We start from the raw sequence: 25,714 nt of genomic DNA, 5'->3' as shown, positions 1-25,714 counted from the left end.
TGAAGCACTCATTTGCCCTCTCTGCCTCTCTGCCTCTCACACACACACACACACACACAGATGCAGCGTTACCCTCTCCCTCTCCGTCTCTCTCTCGCTCCGCGGCGATCCCCGGGTCCCTCCTCCTCTCCCGCTCAGGCGCTCGGTGCCGAGTGACTCCCGCGAACGGCGCCGGCTCTCCCTCCCTCTCGCTCTCTCTCTCCGCGCCGCTGCCCGACGCTCCCGGCGTTCCCGACGCTCCCGACGCTCCCGACGCTCCCGGCGTTCCCGACCCGGCTGCCCCGCGGAATAGGAGCGCCGTTGCCCGTTCAGTGTGGAAGAGGAGGAAGAGGAGTAAGCGGGAGGAGCGGAGGGGACCTGTAGCCATGGAGCACAGCCATATCTTCACCTCCCTGCCGTCCAACAGCAGCGCGTGGAGCCCCAGCCAGACCCTCCGGGGATGCCCCCTCGGTCCCCTGCCCGTCATCTACTACAGCACCCTGCTCTGCCTGGGCCTGCCGGGTAAGGACCGGGAGTGTGTGTACAGGTGTGTGTGTGTGTGTGTGTGTACAGGTGTGTGTGTGTGTACAGGTGTGTGTGTGTGTGTGCGTGTGTGTGTGTACAGGTGTGTGTGTGTGTGTGTGTGCGTGTACAGGTGTGTGTGTGTGTGTGTGTGTGTGTACAGGTGTATGTTTGTGTGTGTGCGTGTGTACAGATGTGTGTGTGTGTGTGTACAGGTGTGTGTGTGTGTGTGTGTGTGCGTGTACAGGTGTGTGTTTGTGCGTGAGTGTGTGTGTGTACAGATGTGTGTGTGTGTGTGTGTGTACAGGTGTGTGTGTGTGTGTGTGCGTGTACAGGTGTGTGTTTGTGTGTGTGTGTGTGTGTGTGTGTCTTTGTGTGTACAGGTGTGTGTGTGTGTGTACAGGTGTGTGTTTGTGTGTGTGTGTGTATGAGAGAGTGTGTGCGTGTGTGTGTGTTTGTGTGAGTGTGTACAGGTGTGTGTGTGTGTGTGTTTTTGAGTGCATGTGTGTGAGTGTGTGTGTGTGTGTATGAGTGTGTGTGCATGTGAGTGTGTGAACAGGTGTGTGTGTGTGAGAGAGAGAGTGTGCGTGTGTGTGTGATTGTGTGTGTCTGTATGTGTTTGTTTGTGTGAGTGTGTACAGGTGTGTGTGTGTGTGAGTGTGTACAGGTGTGTGTGTCTATGTATGTGAGTGTGTACAGGTGTGTTTGCATGCATGTATAGGTGTGTGTATATTTGCGCTTGTATGTGTATGCGTTTGTGTGTACATGAGCACGCCTGTGTGTGCGTATGTTTTTGTACATGTCAGTGCACGCACTTGTGTGTGTGAGCTTGTGCACGTGTGTGTGCATGTGCAGGAGTGTGTGTGTGTGTGTGTGTGTGAGCTTGTGCACGTGTGTGTGCATGTGCAGGAGTGTGTGTGTGTGTGTGTGTGAGCTTGTGCACGTGTGTGTGCATGTGCAGGAGTGTGTGAGTGTGTGTGTGTGAGTGTGTGTGTGTGTGTGTGTGTGAGTGTGTGTGTGTGTGAGTGTGAGTGTGTGTGTGAGTGTGTGTGTGTGTGAGTGTGTGTGTGTGTGTGAGTGTGTGTGTGTGTGTGAGTGTGAGTGTGTGTGTGAGTGTGTGTGTGTGTGAGTGTGTGTGTGTGTGTGAGTGTGTGTGTGTGTGTGAGTGTGTGTGTGGTCATTACCCCTGGCTACTGCTGCTGTCGCCCATTAGCCGCGGCTGAGCGCTGGACTTTCCACATTGAGCCACGGTGTGTGTGTCTGTGCATGCGTTACGGAGAGGTCGGGGGAGCGAGGGGTCACCGGAGCGCCTGGCACTCGTCCTGTCCGCAGACCGCCTTACACTGCTTTACTTCTCTCTCTTTTTCTCTCTCTGTCTCTCTCTCTCTCTCCTGTGTCCCCTTCTCTCTCTCTCTCTCTCCTGTGTCCCCTTCTCTCTCTCTCTCCTGTGCCCTCTTCTCTCTCTCTCGCCTTCTCTCTCTCCCTCTCTCTCCTGTGTCCCCTTCTCTCTCTCTCCCTCTCTCTCCTGTGTCCCCTTCTCTCTCTCTTTCTCTATCAGTTCTCCTGTGTCCCCTTCTCTCTCTCCCTCTCTCTCCTGTGTCCCCTTCTCTCTCTCTCTCTCTTTCTCTCTATCAGCTCTCCTGTGCCCCCTTCTCCCTCTCTCTCCTGTGTCCCCTTCTCTCTCTCTTTCTCTCTCTCTCCTGTGCCCCCTTCTCTCTCTCTCTCTCCTGTGTCCCCTTCTCTCTCGCCCTCCTTCTCTCCCTCTCTCCTGTGTCCTCTTCTCTCTCTCCCTCTCTCTCCTGTGTCCCCTTCTCTCTCTCTCCCTCTCTCTCTCCTGTGCCCCCTTCTCTCTCTCTCTCTCTTTCTCTCTATCAGCTCTCCTGTGCCCCCTTCTCCCTCTCTCTCCTGTGCCCTCTTCTCTCTCTCTCGCCTTCTCTCTCTCCCTCTCTCTCCTGTGTCCCCTTCTCTCTCTCTCCCTCTCTCTCCTGTGTCCCCTTCTCTCTCTCTTTCTCTATCAGTTCTCCTGTGTCCCCTTCTCTCTCTCCCTCTCTCTCCTGTGTCCCCTTCTCTCTCTCTCTCTTTCTCTCTATCAGCTCTCCTGTGCCCCCTTCTCCCTCTCTCTCCTGTGTCCCCTTCTCTCTCTCTTTCTCTCTCTCTCCTGTGCCCCCTTCTCTCTCTCTCTCCTGTGTCCCCTTCTCTCTCGCCCTCCTTCTCTCCCTCTCTCCTGTGTCCTCTTCTCTCTCTCTCCCTCTCTCTCCTGTGTCCCCTTCTCTCTCTCTCCCTCTCTCTCTCCTGTGCCCCCTTCTCTCTCTCTCTCTCTTTCTCTCTATCAGCTCTCCTGTGCCCCCTTCTCCCTCTCTCTCCTGTGTCCCCTTCTCTCTCTCCCTCTCTCTCTCTCTCCTGTGTCCCCTTCTCTCTCTCCCTCTCTCTCTCTCTGTCCCATTGTCTCAGTCAGCCCCTGCGCTGTGGTGTACAGGAACCGAGGCGGAGGTGATTGATGTGGATATGTGACAGGTTGACAAACGAAGCCTAATTGTGCAGATGGGAGTAATGATGATGTGTTTTGACGTGCTTCGAGTTCACCACCACTGCAGAACGGCCTCTGCATGATACGAAAGGGCAAACCAGGATATGAAACATGCTGTTAATTACATAATAATAGATGTAATAATACATAATATAAGTATACTGTGCGTATGGAATATACAGTAAGGCATATGTGAATATATAAGTATACTCTTGCATATGTGTGAAGGATGCCATCTAATACATGAAACATGGTCTATAATACATACACTTACTGAGCATTTTATTCTGTATTCGTGAGACTTTTTGGACTTATTGGTCTTCTGCTGCTGCAGCCTATCCACTTAGAGGTTTGATGTGTTGTGTGTTCAGAGATGCTCTTCTGCATTCCACTGTTGTAATGCGTGGTTATTTGCGTTATTGTCACCATTCTGTCAGCTTTGACCAGTCTGGCCCTTCCACTCTGAGCCCATATCCTCTGACCTCGCTCATTTTCTCTCACTGGATGTTTTTTGTTTTTCGCTCCATTCTCTGCAAACTCTAGAGACTCCTGTGTGTGAAAATCCCATTAGGTCAGCAGTTTCTGAGATACTCAAACCACCCTGTCTGGCACCAACAGTCGTTCCACGGTCAAAGTCACTTAGCTCACATTTCTTGCCCATTCTGACATTTGGTCTGAAAAGCAGCTGAACCTCTTGGCCACGTCTGCATGCTTTTATGCATTCAGTTGCTGCCACATGATTGGATGATTAAATATTTGCATTTACAAGCTGGTGTACAGGTCTACCTAACAAAGTGCTCACTGAATGTATAATGATTATATAATATTAATAATGTATAATAATATCAATTATATATGAAACATGAAATATATATGAAACAGTGAAGGTTGGGTGAAATGTGTGAAATGTGCAGTTTAATATGTACGTGTATGAAAAACAGCAGCAGTATATGTGAAATATGTTTTTCATAAAGAAATATGTGTGAATGTGTGTGTGGGCGTGTGTATGCGTGCGTTTGTGTGTGTGTGTGGGCATGTGTATGTGTGTGTGTGTCTGTGTGTGTGTGTGTGTGTGTGTGTGTGTGTGTGGGCGTGTGTATGTGTGTGTGTGTCTGTGTGTGTGTGTGTGTGTGTGTGTGGGCGTGTGTATGTGCGTGTGTCTGTGTGTGTGTGTGGGCATGTGTATGTGCGTGTGTGTGGGCGTGTGTGGGCGTGTGTATGTGTGTGTGTGTGGGCATTTGTATGTGTGTGTGTGTGTGTGTGTGGACGTGTGTATGTGTGTGTGTGGGCGTGTATGTGCGTATGTGTGTGGGTGTGTGTATGTGTGTGTGTGGGGGCATTTGTATGTGTGTGTGTGTGTGTGTGTGTGTGTGTGTGTGTATGTGCGTACGTGTGTATGTGCGTGTGTGTGTGTGAGTGTGTGTGTGTGGGCATGTGTATGTGCGTACGTGTGTGTGTGTGTGTGTGGCCGTGTGTGTGTGTGTGTATGTGCGTACGTGTGTGTGTGTGTGTGTGTGTGTGTGTATGTGTGTGTGAAACAAAGTGAAGAACATGTTTGAAACATACATAAGATGTGGGATGTGTGACAGATAAGCATAATATCCGCACGGGAAATGCAGTGGCACTGCATGATATATGCGAAAGGTGTCATTTAATATATGGAAAAGGTGCGGTTAAGTACGTGTGAAAGATGAAACAAACAAGGTGTGATACGATTGATATACAGGTGGGTTTCCATCGACTGTGAAGGAACTACTGTAGGTGAATGATCCAGAGCTGTATTGTACAAGGCAACCCTGATGAAAACAACTGCTCAACAGCTGGTAGCTGGTTGACCAGTTTAGACCAGCTCCACCCTCAATATGGTTTGACCAGCTCAAGCTAGGTTTTGAAAACAGCTGGTAGCTGGTTGACCAGTTTAGACCAGCTCCACGCTCAATATGGTTTGACCAGCTCAAGCTAGGTTTTGAAACAGCTGGTAGCTGGTTGACCAGTCCAGACCAGCTCCACGCTCTATATGGTTTGACCAGCTCAAGCTAGGTTTTGAAACAGCTGGTAGCTGGTTGACCAGTCCAGACCAGCTCCACGCTCTATATGGTTTGACCAGCTCAAGCTAGGTTTTGAAACAGCTGGTAGCTGGTTGACCAGTTCAGACCTGCTCCACGCTCAAGCTCAAGCTTGGTTTTGAAACAGCAGCAGGTCTTTCAAGGTGGTCATAGCAGGATTTTACAGCAGGGACATACAGTGCTGGGTTAACACCATGCAGCATGTATGAGAATGATGACTACTGTCGAGGGCAGGATGAGAGCAGATGGATACGGTCATGATTTAGGGTGTGTGTGAAAGGTATGGGGGTAGGGCGGTCTGTGAGGAGCCTGGTTCAGACGGTTCTAGGGATCTAGCGTGTGTGACAGGCACACACACACACACACACACTCACACACACACACATACACACACATATACACTCACACACTCATTCACACGCACACACACATACACACGCATGCACACACACATTACACACATAGACACACACACACAAACACACTCACATACACATACACACACACTCACACACACATACACACACACACACTCACACACACACACACACAAACACTCACACACACTCACACTCACACACACACATACACACACATATACACTCACACACTCATTCACACGCACACACACACATACACACGCATGCACACACACATTACACACATAGACACACACACACAAACACACTCACACACATACACATACACACACACTCACACACACATACACTCACACACATTCACACACACACTCTCTCACACACACACATACACACACACACACACACACACGCACACACATACACACATACACTTACACACACACATACACACACGCACACACGCACATACACACGCGCATGTACACACACATTACACACATAGACACACACACAAATACACTCACACACACACACATACACATACGCAGACAACACACACACACATACACACATTACACACATAGATACACACACACACACTCACACACATACACACATACACACACATAAACACACGTACACTAGCACGCACATATACACACGTACAAGCACACAGACACACACACACACACACACACATGCTCACACATACAAACAAACACACACACACACACACACAGTTGACACTTCCACATGTGGGAAATGGCAGGACTCAGGTTTGGTGGGGGTGGTTTGACACTGAGATGAAACGTTTAGCTCTTCTGACACGGACGCGCTGTCAGAGTGTCAGTGTGTGTTAGCGGTTAGCGATTAGCGGTTAGCGGCCGTGGCATTATAAACCGAGACAGAGTCAGTAACGTGACCACCCCCCGTAAAGGAGGGGAGAAACGGTGAATAAAACAGCAGTTTCGCGGCCCCGGGGCCCCAGCTGCTCCGGCCCCAGCCCAGCGGGCGGTCCTGACGGGCCCCAGTGTCGCAGGCTGGCTGATTAAGAAGCTGTCTCCTGATCGCCCGCCCCACTTTACCGGCCTTGTGTTGGTAATTGCCCTCTCTCTCCCCCTCTCTCTCCCTCTCTCTCTCCCTTTCTCCTCCTCCTCCCATTTCTCTTTCTCCCTCTCCCTCCCTCTCTCTTTCCTCCGCCTCTTCCCACCTCTGTCCATCTCTCCCCCTCTCTCTCTCCCTCTCTCTCTCCATCTCTCAACTCTCTCTCTCCATCTCTCTCTCTCTCTCTCCTGGTTCAGTCTGACTACTTCCCTCCTGGGGGTATCATTGCCCTGGCTTTTCAGGATGTCTGAGGGCATCGCAGTGAGAGGGAGAGAGAGAGAGAGAGAGAGAGAGAGAGAGAGAGAGGAGAGAGAGCAGGTAGAGGAGCAGAGATGGAGGGAGAGAGAGAGCAGGTACAGGAGCAGAGCTAGAGAGAGAGAGACAGAGAGAGAGAGAGAGAGAGAGAGCAGGTAGAGGAGCAGAGCTAGAGAGAGAGAGAGAGAGAGAGAGAGAGAGAGAGAGAGAGAGAGAGAGAGAGCAGGTAGAGGAGCAGAGCTAGAGAGAGAGAGTGAGAGAGAGAGAGAGAGAGAGAGAGAGAGAGAGAGAGCAGGTAGAGGAGCAGAGCTAGAGAGAGAGAGTGAGAGAGAGAGAGCAGGTGGAAAAGGAGAGATAGAGTGAGAGAGAGCTAGAGAGAGAGAGAGAGAGAGAGAGAGCAGAGAGCCCCAGATTGACAGTAAGGCTGGTTCTGTAGGTCTATCCATGTTCCTCGAAACCTCAGAGGAGGAAGCGAGAGAGTGGCAGAACAGGAAGAAAGGGGAGAGAGGAGAGAGAGGCAGAGGGGAGCCCTGGGAACAGAGGGAGAGGAGAGAGAGGCAGAGGGGAGCCCTGGGAACAGAGGGAGAGAGAGAGGGAGGGAGAGAGGGAGAAAGAGAGAGACAAAAGATGCTATCGTACCTCCCCGGGGCTGGGGTGTTAGAGCTCAAATCCCGGCAGTTCCCCATTGATTGATTATCAGGCTGTGGGTCAGAGAGTAAGCCCCCCGTCAACCCGCCAGTGCTGCCCCGTGTGTGTGTGTGTGTGTGTGTGTGTGTGTATATATATGTGTGTGTGTGTGTGTGTGTGTGTGTGTGTGTGTGTGTGTATATATGTGTGTGTGTGTGTGTGTGTATATATGTGTGTGTGTGTGTGTGTGTGTCCGAGTGTGTGTGTATATATGTGTGTGTGTGTGTGTGTCCGAGTGTGTGTGTATATGTGTGTGTGTGTCTGTGTGCGCATTTGTCTGTGTGTGTGTGTATGTTTGTGTGCTAGTGTACGTGTGTGTGTTTGTGTGTGCACGTGTGCGTGTGTGTGTACTTGCATGTGTGTGTGTATGTCTGTATGTCTGTATGCTTGTATGTGTGTGCCTGTGTGCACGTGTGTGTTTGTGAGTGTGTATGTGTGTGTTTGTGTGTGCGTATGTTAGTGTGAAAGTGTAAGTGTGTGTGTGTTTGTGTGTGTGTATGTTTGTGTGCTAGTGTACGTCTGTGTGTGTTTGTGTTTGTGTGCGTGCACGTGTGTGCTTGCATGTGTGTGCATGTGTGCCTGCGTGTATGTCTGTGTGCTTGTACGTGTTTGTGCATGCGTGTGTGTTTGTGTGTGCGTATGTTTGGGTGTACGTGTGTGCGTGTGTGTGCACGTGTGTGTGTGTGCACGTGTGTATGTTTTTGTGCTAGTGTACTGTGTGTTTGTAGTTACAGAAAAGGCCACTGATACACATAAATTAGTGTTGTCTGCAGCCAGCGGATCGGTGAAACTGTCCAACACTTTGCTAACCGAGATCCAATCACACCTATCGATCGTGCAGTTTGTGTGCGGGGTGGTGTGGGGGTGTAGGGTGGGGTGGGGTGTGTGCGCGGGGTGGTGTGGGGGTGTGGGGTGGGGTGGGGGCGTCGGGGGAAATCTTGGGGATTAGAGGGAGGACCCAGTGTGTTCAAGGCTCATCGGTTCTGATGGGCTGACATTCGGAGCAGGACCTGGCTCTGCTTTGCAGACATAATGAGGCTGTGTCTGTCCCTGGATGGGGGCTGAGCTGGGGGCGGGGAGGGGGGGTGGGGGGGAGAAAGGGTGTGCTGGTCAATGTTGATAATCTTTTCATCATTTTTTTCCACCAAGGTCCAAATGTATTATTTTCTTATTTATTTATATCCCGATTTCTCATTTCTTCCGATTTTGAATGTGACGTAGTGCTCATAAGCAGCCTGAAGCGGCCTGTACTGTACTGGCTAAGGCTGCTGGCTCAAGCCCTGGTGCAAACCCCCCCCCCCCCCCAGGGGAGACTGGCCCCTGCTTTGTCTGATAACTGTAAGTCGCCTTGTATAAAAGCGTCAGCTAAATAACTGATTCTTTTTTAATGATTTATAAGCTTGTCTCATACGTCCAGCTGCAATATCCTCCAGCAGTTCTGAGGAGTGTTTTGGAGAGAGTTCTAGAAAAAAGAAAGTGTGGAAAGAGTTCTGGCTAAAGTTCTGGAGAGAGTTCTGCTTGAGGTTATTGGGGAGAGTTCTGCTTGAGGTTATTGGGGAGAGTTCTGCTTGAGGTTTTGGAGAGAGTTCTGCTTGAGGTTTTGGAGAGAGTTCTGCTTGAGGTTTTGGAGAGAGTTCTGCTTGAGGTTTTGGAGAGAGTTCTGCTTGAGGTTTTGGAGAGAGTTCTGCTTGAGGTTTTGGAGAGAGTTCTGCTTGAGGTTTTGGAGAGAGATTTGGTTGTTGTCTCATCTTCTCACTGCCTGTAATCCACCATCTGTTCTGTACAGTCATTACAGTGGAGCACAAAACCACAGAAAACAAAACCTCAGAACTAAAGTGACAGTGGAGGTACATTTATGCTCTTCAATGACGTACCCTGAAAGTGCAGTAATGTTCTCTCCAAGCAATCCAAGCAAAATAGTACAAATGTATTATATATTGCTGGCTAGGGGTCCAATTTTATGTGCCTATAGGGCACTGCCCCAGGAACAAGCGTTTGTACCTTCTCAGGAACTCTTCGTTCCGTTATTCCTGAGGGTGCAGTTGTGAGCAGGATATGGTTTCGACGTGTTAAAATTACAGCACTTTTTATACATGGTCCCCCATTTCAGGGCACCATAACATTTGGGACAGAAGGCCTCACAGGTGATTAGTCAGGTGTGTTCAATCGCTTCTTCAGTGCGGGTGTAAGAAAACTTTCAGTGTCTAGTCTTGATTCTAGGCTTTGGATTGTGCCAAAGGCTTGATATTATGGCTTTTGTCAACATGAGGACCAGAGTTGTGCCAATGACAGTCAAGGAAGCCATTAGGAGGCTAAGATATAACAGAGACATGGGCCAAGCAGTCAGCTTACCAAAGTAAATTGTTTTTAATATCATTAAGGAGAAAGAGTGCACTGGTGAGTAAATGCAAAATCGCAAATGGTCTGGTAGGCCAAGTAGGAACTCTCGCCATAACTATTCCGAAAAACACATTTGAAGCCATTTCGCCTTCATGTGAATTGTTTGATTACAGATCTAAAATAGTGGAGTAAAGAGCGTAGAACAATACAAAATGTCTTTGCCCCAAGATTTCCAATATGTGTGGAATATTCCTTCACTTTCAAAAGATTACGCACGATCACGGTACGCGTTTACATTAAAGGGGCGGACCGCCAGAGAGTGCTGCTCTCCTCGCGAAACCGGACGGACGCCCTGTGTACTTGAAACACAACCATTTATCTAATAATGAACAGAAAACGCAATCCTTTTAAGTGGTAAAAATAAAATCTGCAGGTCTCTTTGTTTATAGTGAAATGCGTGGCGCAGTGCAGTCTCGTGCCTCTCTCTCGTTAAAGCGATTGGATTTAAAGCGCACGCTGCCGCTTTCGGCATTGATATGTGGCATTACGCGTAATTGAGCGGAATGGACACAGCTGCTGATGGGCGATATTACGGCGCGCTGGTGAATAAGCAGGAGCGGCTTCCGTAGGGTTATCAGACAGACCGCCACCTCCTCCGCAGCCTTCTCAGCTTATCGATCTGCTCCTCTTGAGTAAACTGGCCTCACCTCCAGTGAATTAATTATACCATCACGCAGAGCAGTGTGTGTGTGTGCGTGCGCGTGTGTGTGCATGTGTGTGCGTACGTGCGTGTGTGTGTCTGTGTGTGCGTGCATTAACGCGCTTACGAGCCGACAGTGTGTGTGTGTGTGTGTGAGTGTGTGTGCATTAATGTGCTGTTTATGAGCGGACAGGCTAGGTGTGAGTGTGTGTGTGTGTGTGTGTGTGTGTATGTGTGAGCTTCGGTGTGTATGTGTGTGTGCATTAACACACTTATGTGCGGACAGGCGTGGGTGTGTGTGTGTGTGTGTGTGTGTGTGTGCATTAACACGCTCTTGAGCAGACAGGCATGGGTGTGTGTGTGTTTGTGTGTGTGTGCATTAACACGCTCTTGAGCAGACAGGCATGGGTGTGTGTGTGTTTGTGTGTGTGTGCATTAACACGCTCATGAGCAGACAGGTGTGTGTGTGTGTGTGTGTGCATTAACACACTCATGAGCAGACAGGTGTGGGTGTGTGTGTGTGTGTGTGTGCATTAACACGCTCTTGAGCAGACAGGCGTGGGTGTGTGTGGTCGGGGGGCGTTGGGGATTATTGACTTGTTGAGTGACTAATTGAGTTGTCAGCAGCGCTGCATTCTGCTCTTACATGCCTGTGTGTAGTGGGGAGTGGGGCCCCCAGCACTGCCCCTGCCATGGGCTGTTACACGGCTAATAACTCTCACAGTGTACAGGGCTGTTACACGGCTAATAACTCTCACAGTGTACAGGGCTGTTACACAGCTAATAACTCTCACAGTGTACAGGGCTGTTACACGGCTAATAACTCTCACAGTGTAACTCTCACAGTGTACAGGGCTGTTACACGGCTAATAACTCTCACAGTGTAACTCTCACAGTGTACAGGGCTGTTACACGGCTAATAACTCTCACAGTGTACAGGGCTGTTACACAGCTAATAACTCTCACAGTGTACAGGGCTGTTACACGGCTAATAACTCTCACAGTGTAACTCTCACAGTGTACAGGGCTGTTACACGGCTAATAACTCTCACAGTGTAACTCTCGCAGTGTACAGGGCTGTTACACGGCTAATAACTCTCACAGTGTAACTCTCGCAGTGTACAGGGCTGTTACACGGCTAATAACTCTCACAGTGTAACTCTCACAGTGTACAGGGCTGTTACAGGGCTAATAACTCTCACAGTGTACAGGGCTGTTACAGGGCTAATAACTCCCACAGTGTACAGGGCTGTTACACGGCTAATAACTCTCACAGTGTAACTCTCACAGTGTACAGGGCTGTTACACGGCTAATAACTCTCACAGTGTACGGGGGGGTTTACTGATAAAACGTTTTCTCTCTTAATGCTTGCGGCGCTGTAAATGACAGTTGCTTGTAATGTGAAAAACTTTCTCATGATTTCAACTCTTGACTTGAGAAATGCGCTGAGATGTTTTTTTTTGTTTTTGTTTTTTAAATCTCCCATTTCACACTAAAAAGGCCCCAATCCCATTAACATTAAAAGCTCTCTACTGACCTGTTTTGGACAGTCCAGTCTGTTTGCGCGCACTGCATAAATGCATAAATTGCCCGCTCTTTGTAACTCTGTTTTGCTGTTACTTATTTATTTATTAAAATATCTCTTCTATTTATTTTTTTATGAGTTCTTGTACAGGGACCATAGAGCGGTGTTAACAGGGGTAAGCGCCGGGAGAACGCGGGGTAATTGCGGTGTCACGGCCGCGTTCCCGTTCGCTTGATTTATTTCTGTAGCGCTCTCCCGTTTCTCAACCGTGAAAGTGGCAGCGCGGGCTTCGGGGGTCCGCGCTGGAAAAGCGCGGCTGCATTCGTCGCGCGACCTTTAATTAACGGTCAATGGACGTGCGCCTTCAAAGAAGCTGAACATCAAACAGCGGGGTTTTGATGGTTTTACCCGGCAGGGAAGCGTTTCTTTGGCGACGCTTTCTTTGTACTCACCCAGTGTGGCTGGAATTGGATAGTTACCGTGCCTACGTTCGCCTGTTTACGTTTGCAATTAAGGCAAAAGTGCTTCCTGACTCTTTCATTACGGTAATTAGTATGTTTAATTGAGTGTTGACTGGCTGGGTGACTAACTGACATAATACACTGTGCAGTACTGGTTCTCTCTCTCTCTCTCTCTTTCTCTTTCTCCCATTCCTCTCTTCCTCATCTCTTCTTAATCTCGATCACTCTCTCTTTCCTGCTATCTCCCCATCCCTTTCTCTCTCTACCATCCCTCTCTTTCTCTCTCTCTCCCATCCTCTCTTTCTCTCTCTCCCATCCTCTCTTTCTCCCTCTCTCTTTCTCTCCCTCTGTGCAGTTCAATGGCTCTGTTGATAGGATAACCTGCACCGCACTGCCGAAGCACACACAAAGTGTGTAGCGTATGAGACACGAAAGCTTGGCCGGCATATTGACATTTCTCTTTGTCTCGCAATCAATTTCACTCTCAGCTCAGCTCAGTGCTCAATCTGATTTCATTTGAATCTCCAGATTGTGGGCCTTGCTCTCCCGCACACCGTTTCTCCCCCCCCCCCCCCCCCCGCCCCTCCTGCTGCCTCTGACCCACATGCACCCTCCTGATATCCCAGTCACTTACAGAGGGACTGTTTACCGGGTAGCCCAGGCGCTCCGTCTCAATTTGGCCTCGCTATCAAAGCCCGCATCCGCGAAAACAACTTATCTGGCTCTGGCTGTCGACGTCCCGCAGCGTGGTATATGTCTGTTGGCGTGCGTTTGTGTGGGCTTGAGAGTGTTCTGGAGGTGGATGTACATGACTGTCCTCAATCTATTCACCTCCAGAAACGCACACACACGCACACACACACACGCCATGGAGAGGTCCAGGTCAGAGCTTAACAAGGGGGGCACACGTCCCCGGGAAAAAGGCCACATTACCTCACGTTGAGGTACATAGACACCCCTAGCCAGCAACATGTGACTAATTACTACCTTTTTTGCAAGGGGAAACTTACTCATTTGTGCCCAAAGAGAACATTACTGTTCAGGGTACATTTAGGGAAATTTGATCCATGAAGAACTGAATGTACCTCCACTGCCACTTTATTTTTGACAGGGCACAGCCTGCGATGGGTCCCACATGTTGCACAGACGCACACACACACGCACGCACGCACACACACATACACACACACACACACACGCACGCACACACACACACGCACGCACGCACACACACATGCGCACAGACACACACACGCACGCACACCCACATGCGCCACGCACGGCACACACACATGCGCACAGACACACGCGCACACACACACACACACAGACACACACACACACACGCACGCAAGCACGCACGCACACACACATACACACACACCACACACACACACACACGCACGCACGCACAGATGCACACAGATAGACACACATACACACACACACACAGACGCAGACACACAAAGATAGACACACACATGCACACACACACACACACACGCAGATGCACACAGATAGACACACATGCACACACACACGCAGATGCACACAGATAGACACACATACACGCACACGCACACAGACACATACACAGACGCAGACACACACACAGACACACAAAGATAGACACACATGCACACACGCACACAGACACACAGAGACGCACATGGACACACACGCAGACAGACACAGACACAGACAGACGCACACAAACACAGACACAGACACACACGTATAGACACACAGAGAGGGGAGAAGAGGAGAGGAGAGGGGGGAGGAGAGGAGAGGAGAGGGGGGGAGGAGAGGAGAGGAGAGGGGGGAGGAGAGGAGAGGGGGGAGAGGAGAGGAGAGGAGAGGAGATGCAGATACTGACACTGACACTGAACACTGCTTCACTCAGAAGAGTGAGGGTCTGTACTGGGGCAGAACCATCACCAGGGCTAGCAACTGGAGAGCCACAGTGTGTGTGTGTGTGTGTTCGAGCTACGCTCATGTACAGTACACGTGTCCTCCATCACCTTCGTCATCGTCCTCATCACCATCACAGCACCCACCCCGCTAATGAGGAAGTGCGACCCTCCCCTCCCCTCCCCTCCCCTCTCCCCCTCTCCTCTCCTCTTCTCCTCTCCTCCCCTCCTCCTCTCTCTCCTCTCATCCCCTCTCCTCCTCTCCTTCCCCCCTCTCTCATCCCCTCTCCCCTCTCCTCTCCTCTCCTCTCCTCCCCCCTCTCCTCCTCTCCTCCTCCCCTCTTCCCTCCCCTCCTCTCTCATCCCCTCCCTCTCTCTCTCCTCTCCTCTCCTCTCCTCTCCTCCCCCCTCTCCTCCTCTCCTCCTCTCCTCATCCCTCTCCTCCTCCCCTCTCCTCTCCTCCGTGGCCGTGCTCCCTCTGTTTCTCCGCGCCGGGGACCGTGGGCCGGTCGAGACACGACGCGCCGTCGGGGGACAGCTCTGTCGTTCGCGGGCTGATTGTCGCGTGTTTGTGAAGTGTGATCTTCCCGGGCGCCGGGGCCGCTAAATCAATCCGCCCGGTGATCACCGCGGGGCGGGGGGGGGTGGCCGGCGGGGCGGGGCGGGGCGGGGCGGCCGGGGGGCGGAGACGGCGCTCCCGTCAGGCCGTGTCACCAGGCAGCGCCCCCAGAGCAGCGCTCCCTCTCCGGCTCCTGTGACCGCTGACACGGGGCAGCGCTCCTAAACTAACCTGGGAAGGCCTACGTCCCGCTTGAATGATCTCTGAGACGAGGCCGAATGGAATACAGGTGCGGGGCGCGGGTGCACACAAGACCGTGTCTCGTCGGGGTGTTTTTTTTCTGAGACTGGACGCGGCAATCGTAATTTGTGACGGCGGATTGACTCGTGTGTGTGTGTGTGTGTGTGTGTGTGTGTGTGCAGGTGAAGGCCGGTTCACCGCCCAGCTGCTTATAATGTGATGTGTATTGCTAAAAAACAAAACAAAACAAAAAACAGCGCAAGCAAGGTTTTTGAAACAGCCGACCAGTTCAGACGAGCTCCCAGCTCAGGATATTTCAGCTGGTTGACCAGTTCAGACGAGCTCCCAGCTCAGGATATTTCAGCTGGTTGACCAGTTCAGACGAGCTCCCAGCTCAGGATATTTCAGCTGGTTGACCAGTTCAGACGAGCTCCCAGCTCAGGATATTTCAGCTGGTTGACCAGTTCAGACGAGCTCCCAGCTCAGGATATTTCAGCTGGTTGACCAGTTCAGACGAGCTCCCAGCTCAGGATATTTCAGCTGGTTGACCAGTTCAGACCAGCTCCCAGCTCAGGATATTTCAGCTGGTTGACCAGTTCAGACGAGCTCCCAGCTCAGGATATTTCAGCTGGTTGACCAGTTCAGACCAGCTCCCAGCTCAGGATATTTCAGCTGGTTGACCAGTTCAGACCAGCTCCCAGCTTCACACGGTTTCACCAGCCCGAGCTATGTTTTGAAACAGTTGGTAGCTGGTTAATCAGCCAACAGCTCAGACAAGCTACCAGTACTAAATGATTGACCAGCTAGACCAGCTTTATGACCTGTTTGACCAGCTCAATTTTCAAGCTGGTCAAGCTGGCATGGCTGGATTTTACAGCAGGGTATAAAATTGGCTGGAAAAGTTTAATGTGATATGGGAAGACATTTTGTTTAACACATTACTTCAGTCTACCGGTAACTGCTGATGGTTTCCATTTGCAGACTACTTACACACCTGCTGGTGATTAGAATTAGCACATCTTGAAGTGAGAGGAAGGAGCAGGGTTGAGGGTTCTTTTGTAAGAAGCAGGGTTGAGGTCTCTGCTATAAAAAAAAACAAAAACAAGTTCCTTGTTGTATGTTTTGAATGAATGCCTTTTTTTTTTTTTTTTTTTTGCTCCAAATCTCAGATGGTTTTGAACGATTCCATATGGCAAAGTAGTGGCCAATTTTGTCACAGTACGGTTGCTAAGACACAACAGTGCTTCTGTCGAGCTCAAGTCCATGATTGTGGAGACATGGTGATCCTCCTAAGTGGTGATAAGTCTGTCTTAGTGGCTGGTTGGATGAGGTGGGATACACAGGGAGTACGTGCTTTGTTGGCGAGTGGCTTTCTTGTTAGCGTGTTTGTTGAGGGATGCTTGGCTGTAAGGCTCAGAGCTGAGTTATTTGCACAGCTAGAAGCCTCATTGTTTATTTACGTATTGTTTCCAGATGGATTCTCTAACCCGGTTCTGACTTTGAATTTTAATGCCTTTCCTGCTGCAAAAGTGTGAAACTCAAATCGATAGCACTCAGGTCTCACAGACATTTATGTCGCCGTTTCAGTGTTGGGCCGACCTCCTTGAGACCTGAAATCACAAAACCCGTTTTACAAATACAAATCGAATTGCCCGAATGGCATTTGCATATTTGTTATTTGATTATCAGATAACCTTTTTCGTGATATGAAAAATGAAACTTTTAATCATTGTCAAGACTTGCAAGTCGGAAAGTATCCTAGCTGTATCATATAGCAAGCGGTATAATATAACAGTATATACCGTATTTTACTATTGAATTGCTTCCAGTGTATATTCCAGGAATTCTCCGGGTTCAGTTATCATTGATTTGAGTATCGGTCAATGTGAACGTGGATCGATTCGGAATCTGAGGCCAAAATCTGTCGCCTAAAAATGGGGAGTGGAGCTTCCCAGCAGTACTGTGACCATCTGTGTCCCCCACCCGAAAAAACAAGTGTACCCCACTGCTGCTCACACACACCTGTACAGTGTCTCTGCTCACACACACCTGTACAGTGTCTCTGCACACACACACACTGTACAGCGTCTCTGCAGACACACACCTGTACAGCGTATCTGCATCTCTGCTCACACACACACCTGTACAGCGTCTCTGCAGACACACACCTTTACAGCGTATCTGCATCTCTGCCCACACACACACCTGTACAGCTTCTCTGCCCACACACACCTGTACAGCGTCTCTGCAGACACACACCTGTACAGCGTCTCTGCCCACACACACACCTGTACAGCTTCTCTGCCCACACACACCTGTACAGTGTCTCTGCAGACACACATCTGTACAGCGTCTCTGCAGACACACACCTGTACAGCGTCTCTGCCCACACACACACCTGTACAGTGTCTCTGCCCACACACACACCTGTACAGTGTCTCTGCCCACACACACACCTGTACAGTGTCTCTGCTCACACACACCTGTACAGTGTCTCTGCGTCTCTGCTCACACACACACACCTGTACAGTGTCTCTGCTCACACACACACCTGTACAGCGTCTCTGCGTCTCTGCCCACACACACACCTGTACAGTGTCTCTGCTCACACACACCTGTACAGCGTCTCTGCGTCTCTGCCCACACACACACCTGTACAGCGTCTCTGCTCACACACACCTGTACAGCGTCTCTGCGTCTCTGCTCACACACACACCTGTACAGCGTCTCTGCCCACACACACACCTGTACAGCGTCTCTGCGTCTCTGCTCACACACACACCTGTACAGCGTCTCTGCGCAGGTGAAGCTGCCCTTGGCCTGATTCCCTCTCCAGCTGTCACTGCACCCCTCCCCCCATGCAATTATTGTTTGGATTCCCAGGTTTGTATTATAGATAACAAAGTGATTTCACAGAAAACCCGAGGGCTGGGAGGGGGGGGGGGCTGTGGCTATTGAGTGTCAGGGGAGAGATGGGGGCGAGGGGGGGGGTAAGGTGGGATAGAGAGGTGAAAATGAAGGGAGGCGGCATTAGGGAGAAAAAAGGAGGGTAAATGGGTGGGAAAGAAAAGGAGGACACACGGGGAATTGAAGAGGGGAATTGAGCGGGGGATGGACAGGCTGAAAGAGAGAGGGCAGGCCGTTGAGAAGAGGAAAGACGTGTAAGAGGGACACAGAGAGGATGTGGAAGTAAAGAGAAAGAGAAAGGGATGCAGGGAAAGAGGAAGAGAGAGAAAGAGAGAGAGGAAGAGAGAGAAAGAGATGGAGAGACAAATCAATGTGGGTGAGAGAGGTAGATAAGAGGCTGAGACGGGACAGGGGAGAGTGAGAGAGAGAAAGGGAGAGAGGGAGAGAGAGAGTGAGAGAGGGAGAGAGAGAGGGAGAGAGGGAGAGAGAGAGGGAGAGAGAGAGGGGAGAGAGGAAGAGAGTGAGAGTCAGAGAGAGAGGGGAGGGAGAGAGAAAGGGAGAGAGGGAGAGAGAGAAAGGGGGAGAGGGAGAGAGAGAAAGGGAGAGAGGGAGAGAGTGAGAGTCAGAGAGAGAGGGAGGGAGAGAGGGAGAGTAAGGGTAGAGAAGAAGGAGAGATGGAAAGATGGAGTGATGAAAGAGATGAAAGGGCAGAGATGGAAGAATTGAGAGGCTGCAAGAAAGGCCTACGCAGCAAAAAAAAAAAAAAACAGAAAGATAAGTCAATCTTAGGCTTAATCATTTCTATTACCTTTCTGCTACATAAGACAAAAAGACGGCCAATGGGCTGAGGCAGCTCTATTCAGATCAGGAGTTTCAGGGGTATAGACAATTTCTCTTGTCAGGCAAAAAAATAAGTAACTTAAAACAAGCTAATATTTTATACTTGAGAGGGGGGGGGAAAGTCTCATTACAAGACAGTCCTTTTTTTGCCTTGAGAACATGAGACAAACTGTATCGATGTTATTTGGCCAACAAAGCTAATGGCTAACAGAGATTGAGCTATGCTCGACTTAGCAGGGCCCAACTCGTACCCCAATTTATGGCAGAATTTGTGGGTGAGCAGCTCAGCAATTTCTCATTCTCCCTCTCAATGCCTCTTTCCTCTCCCTCTCTCCCTCTCTCCCTCCTCTCTCCCTCTCTCCCTTTCTCACTCCCTCTGGCCCTCTCTCTGTTCCTCTCTCCCTCTCTCCCTTTCTCACTCCCTCTGGCCCTCTCTCCTTCTCTCCCTTTCTCACTCCCTCTGGCCCTCTCTCCGTTCCTCTCTACCTCCCTCCAGCTCATGGATGCCTATAATCGCAGGTCCCCAGCCTGTCAGACTGTGCTCCCTCGCTGTGCCAGAATAGGCCAGAGCCTGAGGCCGGAGGAGAGAGAGAGAGAGAGGGAGAGAGAGAGAGTGAGGGAGGGAGAGGGGGAGAGAGAGAGAGAGAGAGAGAGAGAGGGAGAGGGAGAGAGAGAGAGAGGGAGAGAGAAAGAGTAGATAAGAGGGTGAGATGGGATAGGGAGAGAGAGAGAGAGAGAAAGAGAGCGGGAGAGAGCAAGAGAGAGAGTGAAGGGGCGATGGAGGTTATCTCTCCCACCCAAAAAATGTCACTATACAGCAGAAAAAAAAATCCTTGTTGTGCCATTAACCCTTCATGTAGAGCTCCAGCATTATAACAGAGTTTTATCACTTTTGGCTGCAGTGGTTCTGCAGAGGTCGATATCCATTTTGTACCATTTGTTTAAAAAAAAAAAATGTCCCATGGTGACCCCTCTCAATGAATTTCCCAGCGCAGTCAGCAGTAAGGCTAGGCCGGTTCCCACAATCCACTGGGCTCCTCCAGAAGTGGCACTGGACTGTGCGCTCTGTAAGATTTACAGGACCGAGTGGTTTCAGAGAGGCACACAGCCAGACAGAACCGTACTGTCCTCTAGGGTCCTCTTCACACCTGTCCCTGTGTTCGATCTGCACTTCGCTGTACGTCGCTCTGGATAAGAGCGTCTGCTAAATGCCTCTAATGTAATGTAATGTAATGTAATGTAATGTGATGTTACGATGTCGGAGGCATGGAGTCAGTAGCGAGTCAGGGCGATATGTAGCTTAGCTTATAATGTTCAAGGCGTAGAGTCAGACGATATCACAATGTTCGAGGCATTACATTTACATTTACATTTTAGTCATTTGGCAGAAGCTTTAATCCAAAGCGACTTACAAGTGCATAAGTTCTACCATAAGTCAAAGCATCACATCCAGAACTAGGAAATACACATGAAATGCTGTTGTAAACATAGTCGTGATCATAAGTGCAATTTTTTTTTTTTTTTTTGGGGGGGTTAGACAAGGATAGGGATATCAGAAAGGAGGGGCAGGGGAAATCAGGAGGGAGGACTAAGGTAGAGTTTGAAAAGGTGGGTTTTGAGTCTGCGTCAAAATAGGGGGAGGGATTCTGCTGTCCTGACAGTGGTAGGCAAGTCATTCCACCACTGAGGAACCAGAACGGGAAAACAGGCGTGAACGTGCAGCTCGACCGCCAGGTGCACGTAGAGAGGGAACCGTAAGGCGACCAGAGCTGGCAGACCGGAGTGGTCTAGCTGGGGAGTAGGGAGCGATCAAGGCATGGAGTCAGACTAAGACAGTCAGACTAAGACAGGGTGAGCGATATGGAGTCAGACTAAGACAGGGTGGGCGATATGGAGTCAGACTAAGACAGGGTGGGCGATATGGAGTCAGACTAAGACAGGGTGGGCGATATGGAGTCAGACTAAGACAGGGTGGGGCGATATGTAGCTGAGCCAACAGAGGCCGGATGGTAATGAAACAGCGGGCTCTGAGTGGGGGTGGGGGGGTGGGGGGGGGGGGTTAGAGACCTGGACAGAGGCTCAGTCGGAGAGCGTGAGCCCTGCTGAGATGCGCTGGGGGTGCCCAGCGGGGCGAGACGGGCACGACTCCCCGGGGAGAGCACCTGTCTCCCTGCCGGGATTAATGGGCGCAGGTGTCTGTGCCTGGGGGCGCCGCCGAACGTGACCGGCGTGCGGTGCTGTGGGGGAGGGGGGGCGGGGGGGGCAGGGGCAGGGGCGGGGGGGTTATTACACAATCTGCTCCTGTGCAAAAAAAATAAAAAATAAAAAATGGAGGGGTCAGAGGCTCTCAGGCCGCGTGGAGCAGGGGAGAGAGTGAAGGACACGCGTCTTTCTTTTCTTTCTCCCCCTCTCTCTGTTTTAAGGGGGCGGGTGGCGGCGAGGCTGAGTGGCATTAGCATATCACTCTCTTTGTCACTGTGGGGGCATTGTGGCTGGACCCTTTTTTGTGAAATGTGTTACTCGCTGTTTCTATCATCTTTTCTCTCACCTTTCTTTCTCTGACTTTCTCCTCTCTTTTCTCTCCCTTGCAATATTGTGGGAGTTGATGCTTTTCTATGCCTTGTTGTCTCTCTCTCTCTCTCTCTATCTCCCTCTCCTCTCTTTCTTATCTTTTCTCAAATTCCCTTTTCACGACGCGACACATCCGAAGCCGGTTCCTGCAGGAGACGTGTACATTTGCACCCGACGGGGTGCCTGCCCCCCTGACTCCCACCGCAAATTAAAACCCCAATTAACACCTCCGGGAGCGATGGGAACACTGTGCCGCAGGAGGTGTGGCGTTTCAGACCCCCCCCCCCAACCCTCCACCCCCCCCCCCGGTGTGAATCTCACCCAGACGGGCAATTATGTTCCTCAATTACGCCCTTCTCCAGCTCAGAAACCTCTCCGCGCCCGCCCCGTTATCGACCCGACCAATACCCCGGCTCCCCTGCCTCTCTGTCTCGGGGGCCACAGGAGGACAGCCGCCGAGCCCTTCAGCCGCCCCGCCCCGCCCCAATTAAACACATTTGCTCGGGGTGCGGGTTTTATATCAGAAACGCCGTTTCATAACGCGGTCCGTTTGTACCGTTAGATTTGTTGCTATCGATTGTTTTGGTTTCTTGGCGGTCCGTGGTGCTGGCGGCGGAGCCCTCAATAAGCGGGCGGAGAGCGCGGAGGCGCTGTAATGTAATTTAACCCCGTCCGGTTCTGTTCCGCCTGGCCGTCTGCTGCCCCGCTCAGGACGCCGTTAGACTGTCGCGGCGGGGAGAGATGTCCACGGAGACCGGGGCCACGGATTCCTATGGGAACAGCTTTACGGCGGCCATGTTTGACCATTCGGGCCTTTTTTGTTTAGTTTTTTTTTTGCCAAACAGGAACGAAGAAAATATTATTTTGCACGGCTCAGGGAAAAAAAAATATGGTCCCTAAACAGTAATTAGATCACAGTGAAGAAATTGTATTATTTAAAAGTACTGTCCAAAATAGTATAATTTCGCCAGGGTCAGGGTAGGTTCATAGCCTCGGTGGTTAAACACTGTCAGGCTGTCTAACTGCCCGACAGTATCAGGCCGTTAGACAATATCAGTCCACTGGACTGGTTAGACCAGGGGTGTCAACCTCCAGTCCTGGTCCTGGAGGGCCGCAGGGTTTAACTCCAGTCCTGGAGGGCCGCAGCGTCTGCAGTTTAACTCCAGTCCTGGAGGGCCGCAGCGTCTGCAGGTTTAACTCCAGTCCTGGAGGGCCACAGTGTCTGCAGGTTTAACTCCAGTCCTGGAGGGCCACAGTGTCTGCAGGTTTAACTCCAGTCCTGGAGGGCCGCAGTGTCTGCAGGTTTAACTCCAGTCCTGGAGGGCCGCAGTGTCTGCAGGTTTAACTCCAGTCCTGGAGGGCCGCAGTTTCTGCTGGTTTTCGGTGTGTTTCAGCACCAGAGATACATTTTTTATACAAAAAGTCTTTAATTGGCTAAAGAGTACACACAAGTTGTTCTCAGGCTTCTTAATTGGCTGCTGATTGAAAGGAAACCACAAACACCTACAGGCCCTCCAGGACAGGAGTTTGACACCCCTGGTTAGACGCCAGGCTCATTTGCTTCTTTCTGTCCTGTGTCCTTTCCTTGCTCCTCGTTCTGGCCATTGTGGGAGGCAGGAAAAGCAAGCGAGAAAAGGATGTGAATTCATCAATCAAATTAAAACCATTTCACGCTTTCTCAAAAATATTCCACGAGGGATGCACTTTCCTTGCTCAAGAAATCTCCGGGAGCCTCCGAGCTCCTGGCTCCTTGAACATTTAACGGATTGGAATTTCCTTAAGATGGAGAACCTTGATTTCTGGGTCAAGAAAGGAACAAGGAGACAGGGAAAGATAAAATAGGCAGTTAAAATGAGCCCACTGGTTAGACACTGTTTGGCTGTTTAACTGTCCGTCTGACTGGTTAGAGAACAACCTTTCTCACACACTCCTCAGGTTGCTGGGGTGTGTAGATGATTCCTGTAACCCTGTTCTGCTCTGTATGCCGGTATGGATGCATGCACAATATACACAGCCTACGTGTGAATTATAGGTTATATAGTTGTGAACCTGTGTATGTTACTTGTATGCATGTGTGCGTGTGTGTGTGGCGTGCATGTGTGTGTGCGTGTGTGTGTGCGTGTGTGCGTGTGTGTGTGCGTGCATGTGTGTGTGTGTATGTGTGCGTGTGTGTGTGAGTGTGTGTGTGCGTGTGCGTGTGTGTGAGAGTGCATGTGTGTGTGTGTATGTGTGCGTGTGCCAGAGAGTGAGAGCGAGACAGGAAGAGAAAGGGAGAGAGAGAGGGAGGGAGAGAGAGAGAGAGAGAGAGAGGGAGCTCGTGTTGCACCCATTTCCCTGGCCTGTTCGCCCTGTCTGTGTGAAGCACGTTTTTGTCACACGTTATCTAAGCAGTGTGGACTCACCTCTCACCTCTCCCTCTCTCTCCCTCTCTCTCACACCTCTCCCTCACCCTCTCTCTCCCTCTCTCTCTCTCCCTCTCTCTCCCTCTCTCTCTCTCTCTGTCCCCACACCCCTCCTTTTTCACATCTTCCCTCTTTTTTTTCTTCTCTCTCCTCCCTGCCTCGTCTTGTCTCCCCCTCCCCCAGCCAACATCCTGACGGTCATAATCCTGTCCCAGCTGGTGTCGCGGCGTCAGAAGTCCTCCTACAACTATCTCCTGGCGCTGGCGGCGGCCGACATCCTGGTGCTCCTCCTCATCGTGTTCGTGGACTTCCTGCTGGAGGACTTCATCCTGGGGGGCGCAGCTGCCGCCCTCCCTCAACAAGGCGGTGCAGGTGCTGGAGTTCTCCTCCATCCACACCTCCATCTGGATCACCGTGCCGCTGACGGTGGACCGCTACATCGCCGTGTGCCACCCGCTGCGCTACCACACCGTGTCCTACCCCGGGCGCACGCGCCGCGTCATCCTGGCCGTCTACCTGGGGCTGCCTGCTCACCAGCGCCCCCTTCTACTGGTGGCCGGACCTGTGGCAGGGGCTGCCGGGCGGCGGGGGCAGCCTGGGGCAGCAGGTGCTGGTGTGGGCGCACTGCGCCAGCGTGTGTACCTGGTGCCCTGCTCCATCTTCTTCGCGCTGAACTCGGTGATCGTGCACAAGCTGCGGCGGAGGAGCTGCTTCCGGCTGCGCGGCTACTCCACGGGCAAGACCACGGCCATCCTGCTGGCCATCACGTCGTGTTCGCCGTGCTGTGGGCGCCGCGCATGTGATGATCCTCTACCACCTGTACGCGGCGCCGCCCGCCGCCCCGGGGCCCGCCCGGCTGCTGCACCTGCTCAACGACGTGGCCAACATGCTGGCGCTGCTCAACACCGGCATCAACTTCTTCCTCTACTGCTTCATCAGCAAGCGCTTCCGCGGGATGGCGGCCGCCATGCTGCGGGCCTTCTTCCGCTGCCCAGAAGCAGCCGGCGCCCTTCTACGCCGGCCACAACTTCTCCATCACCAGCAGCCCCTGGATCTCGCCCGCCAACTCCCACTGCATCAAGATGTTCGTCTACCAGTACGACCGCAACGGGCAAGCCCGTCTGCATCTCCTCCTGAGGCGCCCGCCCCCCCCGCCCCTCCCGCCAAAAAAAACGCCCCCCCCCCCGCCCCCCCCCGGGACGGCTCGCGTAGCCACGCCATCGCCGTAGCGACCGCATTGCCCCCCCCCCTCGTTCCCGCTGCTCTCGTTCTTCTTCTTCTCGTCCGTCGAGTCCTCCGGAGTTTCCCGGGGGTTGCGGGCCGAGAGAGAGAGAGGGGGGGATGAGGAACTCCCTCGGTGGGAGGGGAGTCGAGGAGAGAGCTCCCTGATTGGTCGTCGCCCCCCCCCCCCCCCCCCCCCCGCACCATGTGACTGAGGCGGAGCCTTGTACCAATGTGTGAGGTCAGCAAGGGGCGTGTCCTCTCTGGCTCTGTGTTCCTCCTCAACGGCTACGAACCTCCAAAGCACTGAACCTCTGACGCTCAATAGCTCTGAACCTTTAAAGCTCTGAAGCTCAATAGCGCTGAACCTTTTAAAGCTCTGAAGCTCAATAGCGCTGAACCTTTAAAGCTCTGAAGCTCAATAGCGCTGAACCTTTAAAGCTCTGAAGCTCAATAGCGCTGAACCTTTAAAGCTCTGAAGCTCAATAGCGCTGAACCTTTAAAGCTCTGAAGC

At 51.4% G+C, this 25,714-nt stretch overlaps 1 protein-coding gene across 1 annotated transcript; it reads left to right on the top strand.

The window, feature by feature from the left end:
• Window positions 1–365: 365 nt before the first annotated feature.
• Window positions 366–25,116, top strand: LOC133122970 (probable G-protein coupled receptor 139). The gene is given in 9 exon segments (XM_061233268.1): window positions 366–501; window positions 24,163–24,311; window positions 24,313–24,498; window positions 24,500–24,613; window positions 24,616–24,745; window positions 24,748–24,774; window positions 24,777–24,970; window positions 24,972–25,088; window positions 25,090–25,116. Coding segments are annotated over 9 exon segments (1,080 nt in total).
• The last annotated feature ends 598 nt before the right edge of the window (window positions 25,117–25,714 follow it).

The sequence above is a fragment of the Conger conger genome, chromosome 2, assembly GCF_963514075.1.
Source record: "Conger conger chromosome 2, fConCon1.1, whole genome shotgun sequence".
Classification (NCBI taxonomy): Eukaryota; Metazoa; Chordata; class Actinopteri; order Anguilliformes; family Congridae; genus Conger; species Conger conger.
Note: the sequence above shows the minus strand (reverse complement) of the source record. Positions and strands in the feature narration are given on the sequence as shown.